General features: G+C 38.9%; 1 protein-coding gene across 1 annotated transcript; it reads left to right on the forward strand.

Annotated features, from left to right (window-relative positions):
• The first annotated feature begins 228 nt into the window (after positions 1-228).
• Positions 229-12,149, forward strand: rexo1 (REX1, RNA exonuclease 1 homolog). Its single transcript, XM_029499760.1, has 16 exons — positions 229-412; positions 1,466-3,312; positions 3,436-3,537; positions 4,794-5,004; positions 5,119-5,264; positions 5,753-5,890; positions 6,118-6,241; positions 6,510-6,635; positions 7,309-7,449; positions 7,565-7,678; positions 7,864-7,937; positions 8,371-8,481; positions 8,771-8,886; positions 9,042-9,180; positions 9,918-10,038; positions 10,981-12,149. Exons 1-16 carry the CDS (start codon positions 229-231, stop codon positions 11,067-11,069), a joined length of 3,783 nt encoding a protein of 1,260 aa, XP_029355620.1. The 3' UTR covers positions 11,070-12,149.
• The last annotated feature ends 538 nt before the right edge of the window (positions 12,150-12,687 follow it).

The raw sequence follows: 12,687 nt of genomic DNA on the forward strand, positions 1-12,687 counted from the left end.
CCGACCGACCATTACGGCTTCTCTGCTCGGTGACGTCGCGGGACCAGACACGTGGAACCTCACGCGAGATTTCATCACCCAACTCCCATCCTCAACCAATCCAACATGGCACCGTAGGGAGGTTGTTATTGTTCAGTCGCCTCTGATATTTGTGGCAGTACGACGAAAAACGGCGCAAGAAATCGGCCAAGTGGATTCAGGCGGGCATGAGAGGAACGCCTGGAGATAATGTTAAGGTCCACCGGCTTCTTCCGAGGGATTGACTGCCCGTTTTACGCGGAATACAGTGAAGGCAAAGGCAGCAGAAATGGGTGTAACAGACCGTACTGTCACTTCAGGCACAGCCAGCAGAGACGGCCGTCCTACGGAGCACCGGGAGACGTTAAAAAGCATAGAGACTCTGCACAGAGAAGTGATTGGCATTCTTTTTCGCATTAGCCGTACTTTATACGATCATAGCTTTATATAAAACATTTGAAGAAGCTAGTCATTAGATGGTGTGTGTGTGTGTGTGGACCAAATGTTGAAACTATTCGGAAACAAGCAAATGTAACCACGAAATGCAGCTAACAACACATAGATGGTTGTTGGGCATGTTTGCATTGTACAAACGGCTGCAAATAATGCATGTTATTTCAATTCTCCTCTTGATTCGAGTTATCTGACAGCGATAGGAAGTTGGGGGATAAACTGCGTTGTGTTTCCCTACAATGAAAGCGCTTAGTGTTGAGTAACGTGAATTTCTGCGATATACGAGTCGCAGGCTCTATAAATAAGATATCAGACACTGTGGGAATGAACATACTTTGAGATGCTCCTTTTATTTGCTACACCTCAACTAAACAAATACTGTTTGAATGATCATAGACCCATATAAACCATATCATTTCAACAAAAAGTCAGCACTGACAGTGAAATTACAGGACTTGCATTGGATTGCATTAGGTTTAGTTTGGTTTGCCAAATAAAGTGACAATAGCGTGCAAATAGTGACTGAATTCAAATTCAGATAAAACATGGTTGTAAAAATCTAGAAAGGACACATGGAAGTTTCCTTGTTGTAGTTGTAGTTGTAATTGCTGTGTTTGCACATAACAGTGTTATGTCATTAAGTAGAGGGGACAAAGAGTTTAGCACAGAGCAATCTTCCCAGTGGTAGTAATTATGGTTTGCAGTATAGGCCAACCAATTTTATTGAATCTCACATTCCTTTATCAAATTCTATCATTGAATACTTGAGCATGTTGTAGTTGTGATTGTTTACATGTTTTTATTTGAGTGAAAATGAAAACACATTTTACCCCAGGGTTAGGGAGTTTGCTAAGTTCACATGTAGATGTGGAGAGAGTGTTTTTACAATTCTGATATCTAATTTCAAGGTATCTGGCAATATTGCATGTGCATGTAATGTTTAGTATCCTTATAGTTCCATTTTATTGAAACCATTTGCCTTGTATCTCTACAGATCAAGGTTATGATCCATTCAACCCAGAGGTAGTGAGGACACAGGAGCAAGAGAATGGAAAACCAACGGCCTCAGGAGACATCACTGGGGAACTGGAGCTGGTCAACAGGGCCATTGAGGAGGTCCGCAGTGAGGTGGAGAGGGAAAAGAGGAAGCTTTCTCACTTTGGGGAAGAACCATATGATCCCAGTGAGAGTACCAGTTTGTCTTCATCTGGTTCTGTTGAAAGTAAAACAGCAGCTTCACACATGGCTTATGACCCTGGGAGTTATCAGATAACATCTGGAGGTTATGATCCCACCCCTGGCTGCAGCAAGTACACCCTTGATTCAGACAACCAGGGGAACAACAGTAACTCCATGGAATATGTTCCTACTTCTTTGAAAAAGCTTCCTACTCGGACACATGCTCATCAACTGCCCTCTCCACCTCCCAGCCCAAAGTATTCAAACAGTGGCTCTTCTTCTAAGAGTAAATACACCGTAGATGTCACGAAACCATCTACAGACATGGAATACGACCCACTCTCCAACTACTCTGCAGGGATTAAAGTGAAAAACAAGAAGGATGAGGGTGCACAAACTCTTAAGACAGACAAGAGCAAGAAACACAAATTAACTATCTCAGATTTATCAGATGATGAGTATGTTGTTGCAATAAAAAAGCCTTGGAAGCAGAGTGTAGATTCCAAAAAGTACACCTTCTCTGATTCTGAAGAGGAGAGCTCTGGTACAGAGTATCGACCAACCTCTCTGAGCATTGTCCAGCAGCGAAAAGGCAACATTGGATCAGTTGGTGATGCTTTTGTGAAGGAGAGAAAAGAGAGGACTGAAAGTCTACTACATGCATTGACAGAGAGGAGTAAAGAGGACTTGGCACAGGAATCAGACATCCAGGAAGATATAAAACCAAAGAACAATCTAGCGAAAAAGAAGTTGGCTAGTCAAACTAGTCCTGAAAAAAGCGGCGGGCCTAGGAAAATAGATAAACTTGAAAAAGATGTAAATAAATTATCTAGTTGTAAGAATATTAGCAGCAGTTGTAAGGAGAAAGGCTCAATGAAGAACTCAAACCTCGACTCTGCAAAAAAGGAGAACAAGAGTGTTGGGAAGAAAGATGATAAAAAAAATGCAGTCAAGAATAAGACAGGTGATAAAGTTCAGAGGGAGGGCAGACAAGAAAAGAGAAGCGATGGTAAGTTTAAAACTGTGGACAAAGATTCACGCAAACGAGACAAAGATCCAGAAAATGGTGCCAGCAAGAAGCACAGGACATTAGACAAGGAGAAGGAATATAACAGGAATAAGGACCACCAACATAAAAATGGTAAACTTGATAGCAGTAAAAAAGAAAAGGATGTGAAGAAAATAAGTAAAAGCAGTTCTCATAGTTGGAGCAGTGGCGGTCACAGTAAACTGAGTTCTGCAAACAGCAATAAGGTCAAACGAAACAGCACAACAAATGGGAAAGGGCATGAGGGCAAACGACTGAGTCTGAGCCACGCCGATCTGTTCGGAGATGAGAGTCCAGAGGAAGCCGAACCAATGGAGTTGGATGACGACGACGAAGCAGAAGAAGTTTTGGTAAGAAAATCAGCTGATGCTTTGAAGAGGGGACGTCTGAACAGGAGGAATGCATCAGAGTTGACTCCTTCTTCCTCTGACAATGAGGGTGAGTGTTGTGTGGAAGGCCACAGTGCTGCTAAGGATGAAGTTGATGTTGGAATCGACTACTCCAGTCTCCAGGATGACCTGGACTTTGACTCAGATCCTATGGAGGAGTGTTTGCGCATCTTCAATGAATCCAAAGATGTGAAGAGGGAAGACAAGGGACGGCAAATCAAACAGGTATTGATGTTTCTTGCTTTGCTCACAGCTTTTTTTTTTTTTTTAAGTTGTGTTCTGCTTTTACAGCATATTTCTATCATGCCACACTGGAATTTAAATAAATGCTAAGTTGTTGCCTCTCAGCCCTCTAGGGACTCAGAAGAAGAGAAAAGCACAGAGAAAACTTTAACCACTCTCTTCCCTGGTCAAAGGAAGAGAGTCTCCCATTTCGTTGCCAAAGGAAATGTAAGTTTATCGACTCAAGTTTTTCCATTGCACATTGCTGTCACAAGGAATGGACCAGCACAATGTTTCTTTACCGCTGATGTAAAACTTTAGCAAAAAGGATCAATTAATGCAGAACATCCTTTTTATAAATCCTGTGTGCATTAGAATCAGTATTTGAAAGGAGTACAAACTATCACCATGTAAATCCAACTTTACCACCAGAGAAATTTTACAAAATATGCATGAAGCTGCCATTTTGTCTTTTACGCAACCTCAGCATAAATCATTCCCAGTGGGGGGGTACACACACTAAGCATTTGGTCTGTCCTGCTATCAGTCATTTTAGCAATAGCCCTGGCTGTTCCCATTGATATAGAGCTCTTTATAAATAAAAAAACCTTTTCCAATTCTCAATATATGTTATGTCTTAAATTTAATATGGAATTATTCACATAAAATGTTTGTTAATTTTCAAATAATTCAGACTTTTGAACAACACAACATGCAGTACAGCTGTATTTAACGAAAAAATTGACGAGCCAAAATGTGGCGCAGGGAGAAAGTAAAAAAAGGAATTGTTGCCAAGGGCATGGAGTACTTCTGTAGATGGTAACAGGGGGTTTCCCACTTATTCTAACGTGACAGCAAACACGCAGCTATCAGGGTTTTCCAAAGGGGTAGTGAGATAGCCTTTCAGCTAAGGGTTTTTTTCCCGCAGGGTATTTTGTTAAAGCTTCAGTCCATAGTTTGGTTCATGAAATTGAAATATAACCATACAATCTAGTTAAAATTATATTGGATAAATGTATATAATTAATTTTATTCACAAATGGCCACCATAGAAATTATAGACGTTTTACTTCTTTTTCTTTCGTGCAATTTATGTACACCAACAAAATATATTAAAAGTGACCAGTTAGCTGTTTCAGCATCATAAACGAAACAATTGTGTGACCAGATCTAGTGCTATTCAAAGAACATCCTTTATTTAACATTTAAGTGGAAGAAAGACTTGCTCACAAGCTACGTTGTTCCAAGCATCTTGGAGAACAGAACACAGTACTGTGGATTTAGGCTGATTGGTTGAGTGCTCTTTGTTCTTTTCATCACAAAAAAAAGTTTGTGATCCTGGCTGTATGTTTTAGATTGTTGTCATGCTCCAGAGGAAACTCATAGTTTCTCAATTCCCATTAAATTCACTTTTCATGTTATCATTCTTTTGGGATTAATAGCACAGTAATCAAATTTTAGTAAAACTTCTTTGTGTGTTTCAGACTGAAGCCCCCTCTAAGACTGTGGTGCGGCCATACAAAAGGCCCACAGCTCAGGAGGTCTGCTACCAGCGTATGCAGATGGCGCAGCAGCAAGCTGCTCAGCTCTCTGCTTCAGCCAACACTGCCTCACAGAATTCTAGCCCTACCTTCTCTAGAGAGAGGAAGAGGATAGCGCACCGTCCCAACCCACAGATAACATCATCCAAAACAAGTATGATTGCCTTCACCACTGTATTGTAGCAGGATTCAATTATAATTGCTAGATATTTAGCAGGTTTCACTTAAAATCCTGGAGTAATTTCAGCTTGTGTACTTGCCTAACTAGGTTCTTCCGATACTAAACAAGCAGCCAGTCGAGTGTTATCCCCCAGCCAGACTCCAACTGTGAAGGCTCAAACCACGGCCGGTATTTTGTCCAAGACTACATCCACTGCAATGGTGAAGCGGGTGGCACACACACCAACCATGAAGGTACGTTAATATTCTCTGGCATATTATTGGTTTGTTTTTTTCAGGGCCACCTGTGTCGCTTTACTGTTAATAGGGTCCTTCATATCCTCGTAAATTTCTCAAACAAATTGAACACTTAAAAAATAGAATTTTCATAAGTTAGTTTCATAAGTTCATAAGTAAATGTAGAATTATTAGTAAATACATAATTTGTCACTATTCATGGATGAATGAGACTGTCAGTTATCACTGCTGCAATATAAAGTGCTGTGTGTGTGTGTGTGTGTGTGTGTGTGTGTGTGTGTGTGTGTGTGTGTGTGTGTGTGTGTGTGTGTGTGTGTGTGTGTGTGTGTGTATGTGTATGTGTATGTGTCTCACTCTTTAATTGTTTTCTGTGCATCAGCTTTGGATTTTTCTCTCTAATTCTGGTTACATCCCTGAGTAACATTGACTGGCACAGGTGGACCAGCTCTCTAAACAGAAATATGTGTTTAATCTGTCTTTTTCAGAGTTCTTCATTGAAGCGCCCCATCATCCCCACAGAGTTTGGGGCCAAAGTTCCTACCAATATCCGCCAGCGCTACCTCAACACCTTCATAGATGAATGTGTCAAATTCTGCCCATCAGAGGATTTTGCCTTCCAGATGGTAAAAATAGCACCCACTTTGCAGCACCTCACACCTAAAACTGTAATCTGACTAGAATTATAAATTATTTGTGGTTCTCTGAGTAATTTCTTTGAATATTTTATACCTTGTAATCATGTATACTAGGAAAATGCAGGCTCTATAAATACACATAATATCTTTTATTCCTCAATTGTTTTTCAGAAAAGAAATTTAAAGTTTAGATGGAAGTGTAAATCTTGTTTCAGGCCCTTGATGAAGAGAAGCTGGTATATGAGCGCAGCAGCAGTAAGAACATCTACCTCAATGTAGCTGTCAACACTCTGAAGAAGCTGCGCAGCAAGAGCAGCTCCTGTCCATCGCCTGTCACCAGTATGTCAATGCAAGCCCTTCGCAGTACAGCCTTTTGTGTTTACATACATGCATAAACAAATACCCACATCAGTGAAAAGTACCTGTAATATACAGTGCTTATTATTATTATTATTATTATTATTATTATTATTATTATTATTATTATTATTATTATTATTATTTTTATTTAAAAGCATGGCAGCAGGGTTAAATAGTTAAATAGTTTTTAGATAGTGAATGGGTTTCCACTGGCAGTGGTAACCTGTGTGCCTGTGTCTGTTTCCAGAGGAACCTGGGTTGGTTGCTAACAAGAAGGCCCAGTCCCATGAGGAAGTCCTGGGGGGACGACTAGCTGCTACAACCAGCTTCACTGTCAACAGGATGGGTAAACAGCAGGAGGAGAAACTCACAGGTGAGAGAAAAATACAATTACATCTTTACTCTGGACTAAACGCAGAGTCTCAGGGCTCAGGCTTGGTATTAGCAAGGGATAGGGAAAGTGGACAGATTTGAATGTGCCCAAGATGCATTGAGAATATATTTCAGATTGACCACCCAGACATCATTTGGAGGTGGTCTGAGCCACAGGTCATCCACTTTGTTTTAGCAGCCAAAATCCTTAGTATTTAAAATTGCAAAAAAAAATACATCCAAGCTTCACTCAAGAACATGTACTATCATATATTACCTAGACGTGTAATAACACCTGAACCACTTTCCTCTGCAATAGTAAAAGACATGTCACACCTTAGACTAAATATGAAACAGATTACCCCGACTGCAGACTGTAATTTTACAGTTTTTATGCAGCAGGAGCAGCCAAAAGACGATGAGAGTGACCTGTATTCACTGTGGCTAATCTTAATACAGCTGCTCTGCAATAACTGTTTCAGTTAGATGCTAACCTTGTCAAGGCAACTTTGTCGTTGGTGTCACACCGTGTACATTAAAAACTATCATCAACTTATTCTGTAGTTAACATAGTACAAATCTGTTTTTGTCTCTTAGATTTTTACTATAGCTTTTGTGAAACTGCTGGAAAAGACAGCATCTGTTTTACTCTGTTTTGCTCTGTACGTCTGTAGGAGTTGCATTGTACAGGAAGCTGAAGGCATACTTGATGACAGAGGAGCAGCTCCAGGAGCATGGGTACCCAAGAACAAATCCAGAAGCTGTCGGCAAAGCGGTTTTATACACCCTCCCAGAGAAAAAGGCCCCTGCAGACCGTAAGTATTTTCAAGTGTCCACAGAGCTCCCTTGCCATTGAAAATGACTAACTACTTCTAAATTATAATAGCATGGATATACAGTAAAGGGTCCAGCTCTGTAATGTTTTTCCAGCCTTCAACAAAATATGCTGTCGATGTGGAGCAGAGTACAAGATCAATGTCAATGGCAGCTGTGTACGGAAAGAGGAATGCAGTTTTCACTGGGGACGTTTGCGAAGACATAAAGGTAAGTTAGTTCACTTTTTTTTTTTTCATTCATTCCTTCATCTTCGCACTGAGTGAGGGTGGGGTAGTTCACATTTATTTACTTTAAATGGATCATAAACATCAATATCATTATTGATTCCTTTCTAAACTTTTATTGGTCTCTTTCTGACTTGCTCTTTTCTGTCTTCTCTCCCTTTCCATCAGTCGCTGGAGGCTGGGAAACCAACTACAACTGCTGTGCTGCTGCTGTTGGCTCTCCAGGTTGCCAGGTTGCAAAGGTAGCATCAGAACATAACACAAAATAAAATGAGTGCATGTTGCTAAAAGCATTTTTACTTTTGAGTTGTGTGATACTTTGGGTATTTCAGACTCGATAAAACCTCTAACTCTGGTGTGCAACTATTTTAATTTTACTATCTTTTCTTTGTCTCTCTTCTTTCTCATGCTGGGATATATTTATGACATTTATTTCAATATCAGAGTTACACTCTGATATAGTTGTATATAGTCTGATCTAGTTGTCTATAGTTGTCTTTTGCATAGCTGAAACTATTAATTTGATCACTAGGTGGCAGTCTTTCAACATAATTTCAGATGTCTCACTTAAAATGATAAAGCAGTTCTAAGATGAATACTTATTTCCATAGAGTCATTTTCTTTTCGTTTTAGTTTTAAGCAACTTCTGAGTTAAAGTATTTCATATCCCTACAGCAACATGTTCAGGATGGACGTAAAGAATCATTAGATGGCTACGTATCAACATTTAGTAAACCACTCCCACCAGGCGGCAATGCCGGAGTGTTTGCTTTGGACTGTGAGATGGTGAGTGAGACTGAAGTTGACTTGAAAAACCTTTCACTCTTGGAAAATGTAGGCACACAGTTGGCCTTGGATCCTTATCCCCGAAATAATATGTCGTCTGTTTCAGTTTCACTGGGTAAAGTAATTCTCATTACTGCACATTATAATTGCAGTTCGTTGTAAGTTCCAAGAAATGATTGATAATGTTTTTCAGTACACACTTGTGTTTTTCTTTCTGTCAGGACTTCAAAGGCCCGGTGGTGTTTTCATTCTATTCTGTATTGTCTTCTTTTTTCCTTCCTGGAAATAGTGCTACACAAAACAGGGCCTGGAACTAACAAGGGTGACAGTCATTGACTCAGACATGAAGGTTATCTATGACACGTTTGTCAAACCTGAGAGCAAAGTGGTCGATTACAACACACGGTGAGTTTGTTTGTGCAGCTGGTACTGAAAATAATTGCTAGCTGTTTTTCAGCCTTAAATTTCTGCAGGTGAGTAGTGGTAAGGGTTAGGGTTAGGTTAATGGTGATCTTTGAACCAATCACAGTATCACAACTTGTCTCATACGTGTTTCATAGATTCTCAGGTGTCACGGAGGAGGACTTGAAGAGTGCCACCATCACGCTGAGAGATGTTCAGGCAGTGCTGCTCAGTATGTTCAGTGCTGAATCCATTCTCATAGGGCACAGTCTAGAGAGTGACCTCCTTGCTCTAAAGGTACCGTGGAGTTTCCCTAATTTCTAAAGACACTAAGCGACAGTATGGCTGGTTTGCAGATGAAACTGACTGTTATGTTTGTGTCTGCCCATGCAATATCTCAGTGATAGCTATATAATCCAGAAATTGCCAGGCAGATTACACTTAAATAAATGTTGTTATATTTCTTTCTATAAATCGTATTTCAACCTAAAACATCCAGTGAATGCAGTGAAGGATTTTCTATGGCAAAATATCAGCCTAGCTGTGGTACAAAATACTTTTTCAAAACACAATATCACAGCAAAAATATAACAAATTTACAACCACCTTGCACTGGATGTTCTACGTGGTATGGGACTCTTTTTATTATTTTTTTTTTTTTGTTAGTGTTTGTGATGTTTGAGGAACTCAACACCTTATGCTGGATGTATACAGGAAGGTAGAACCCTTCCATCCAGGGCCATGTTTGCATGGTGCATTTGGTCTGAGCACTCTATAATGCAGTAGTTGCCGTGGTTCAAATAAGTTTAAATTACATGCAATGACATTCTTTTGTTGAATTTTCAGTGACTGAAAACTGGAACTCAGTGCATATGAGGAAATTTTTAAATCCTCTTGTATACATTGGGGATTCTTGCTTTATCAGTTTGTTTGTTTGGGACAGGAGTCACTCTGTGGAACATAGGCTGAAATAAAAGAAAAACTGTTGATGTTACTCACCTCCTGTGCTTTTTCCTTTCTTTCTTCATTTCTAGCTAATTCACAGTTCAGTTGTTGACACAGCTATTGTGTTCCCTCACCGTCTTGGCTTGCCCTACAAACGTGCCTTGAAGAATCTGATGGCTGACCACCTCAAACGTATCATTCAAGACAACGGTAAGAAACCGCAGGGAACGATGAGCAGTTTTGTTGCTATTTCCAAGTTCTATCATAAGAGTTGATTTAAATGTGTACCATTACTATATAAATAATGTAAAAGAAATTGTGTATTTGATAAAAATGACAGGATTGTAGCCATTCATGTACATTATTGTATAATGTTATTGAATGCAGTTTATTTGCATTCAGGTGTAAAACAGATAGATGTTTTGTCTATCGGAGACAGGTAATTTCTTATGTAAGGAATTAAGTCCAGAAAATTCCTAGGAGTTAAATTAACTGGGAGAACTATGTAATTTATATAGAACCACACCAAAATTCACCCTTCATACAGCTATCATCAGATGCTATTTGGGCTTCAGGGTCTTATAGTAGAGTTGTTGTTTTTTATGTGTGTATAAAAATCTATAATAGGCCTTTAAAAACAACATAAGTGTTTGTCTAGGTGGAACATTTTTCACTTTCAACAGTTAAATGATGCACAAGTGCACCTATGTAGAGCTCTGTCTCACCTAGAGAGTTGCTCTGCTGAGTATAATGAAACTAATTCCAAAGGACAGGGCTCCTAAAACTGCAAAATAACGTGGTGGGAAATATTTAAAATATAGCATACATAAACTGATAGTAGCTTTTCTATGTGATTCATTTTTAGTACTTTTGTAAGTGGCTAAAACACATTTTTGTTGATGGCCCCATCCACAAACTGAAACACACTCATTTGAATGTACTGCAGGTAATACACCAACTATAGTTGAGTACCTAACACAACTCCAACTTTAATTTTCAGAACATGATAGACCTGCCAGCATGGTCCTTTTCAAAATTCCTTAACATCCTGAAGAATATCATATTGTTCTGTTTTTCATTTGCTTGCATAAATAACTGTAACTTTGTAAAGTATGAGAATAACTTCTAAGGTCATTCCTTAATTCTATCTAGTGGAGGGACATGACTCGAGTGAAGATGCGTCAGCCTGCATGGAGCTAATGATTTGGAAGATCAAGGAGGATGCAAAGGTCAAAAGATGACCTCTGACACCTGTATGCCCCATGTTGCATTGACATCTTGCATTCATGTTGGTTGCAGGTAGGCAGAAGTTCAGCAGGCTTGCTCCTGCCTTCAGAGGGTTTGGATCAGAGTCCTGGGGAAGTAACAGTTTAGTAGGTATATTGACTGCCAGTTTTCAGCAGAAAGCCTTAGTGGAGCTTACTGTTGAAAAATGACCTCCTGTAACTGAGAGGAGGACAGAAAGTCTCTTCAAAGCAATAGGAGCCTAAATTAACAGTATTTTCATTTGCTTGTAATTAAGTTCTGAATAATGCTAGTTTAAAAGTACTTCTGTCATTTGAGTCTGTCTTTTAAGGCCTCAAACTGTTTCTGAATAAATTGAAAAATGCCAGGGCATTGTCCACTGAGCAATGATAATATATGATATTCATGCCAGGCTGTGTCTGCAGCCTAAATTGCACTATAGAAATGCTCTTGTTGTATAGGGCCCAAATCTGAGTACCTCATCCGTGTTATAAGCATTCACCTCTAAAGAATAACACACACTTTGCTTGTTCTTAGTTACATTTAAATGAATTGATTGTCTTAGTCTGTTGAACATTGCTATGTAAATGCACTTTTCATATTGCACCTCATTTCTTGTCATTGTCATCTGTTTATACTGCGACTCTTATCAAGTTCATTTTGTTGGTTGGCTTTCGAACGTAATTAATCCTATAATACTTGATCATTTAAAAGGAACCTCATAAAACATGTGAAGTCTCTGCTACTACCTAACTGGTAAAATTGATAGATGATATCACTGTATTTTATCATTTAAATTACAGACAATAACCGCCACTGTCCCTACATGACATGAAAACTAGGAATAATGAAGAATCACGGTGGCAGCAGGTGTGATTAGTTATTCCTCTATAAAAACAAAAATAGGATTTGTTTTGTTGAATTGGCCCAGGGTTAATATTACAGCCAATTATCATTTTGTGTGTATTAGCTAAATCATGCTGTTTTATGTTGAAAATGACTGAAAAAAAGTGCTGTAAATATGCAATTTCTTTTTTGTATTTTTGTTTGATTATCCTTTTTTATTAAAATGTATTAGTTTAATGATTTCATTTCTTTCTTTGCATCTCAGCAATCAATGCACACAAGTACAATTTCTAGTCCTGCATTTTCTTTTTATTATACTCTATATATTAGACTTCAGAGGCAAATATACTGTAATTTTTACTCCGTTATGTTTATCTGCTATCTTGGGTTACTGGTTCTTTTGCAAAATGATGATAAATGCAGATCAGCGTATTGATTATTTTTAAGTTAGCCTACCTGTTACCCCTAAGAGCTAGAAAATGTTACAGAGTCTGTGTGGTAATACTGTAACAACATCTGACAACTTGTGAGGATGTAAAACTATGTGAGTTAAGTTTGCAGTGGATAAGAAAGCTTAAGAGATCAAGTAGAATAAAGAACTATGCAGTTAGACCGGCTATACACACAGATTTGCTCTGCTTTCACTTAAGTAGAATAGCTTTTTCCTTTCTCCCAGTAGTGCTAGTTATCGGCTCTCATGCAAATATCTAAGGCAATTCCTAATGACTTTTGCAGTCCAACCAGTATAATACAATATAATATCAGACT

Source organism: Echeneis naucrates, chromosome 4 (assembly GCF_900963305.1).
Source record: "Echeneis naucrates chromosome 4, fEcheNa1.1, whole genome shotgun sequence".
NCBI classification, from domain to species: Eukaryota; Metazoa; Chordata; class Actinopteri; order Carangiformes; family Echeneidae; genus Echeneis; species Echeneis naucrates.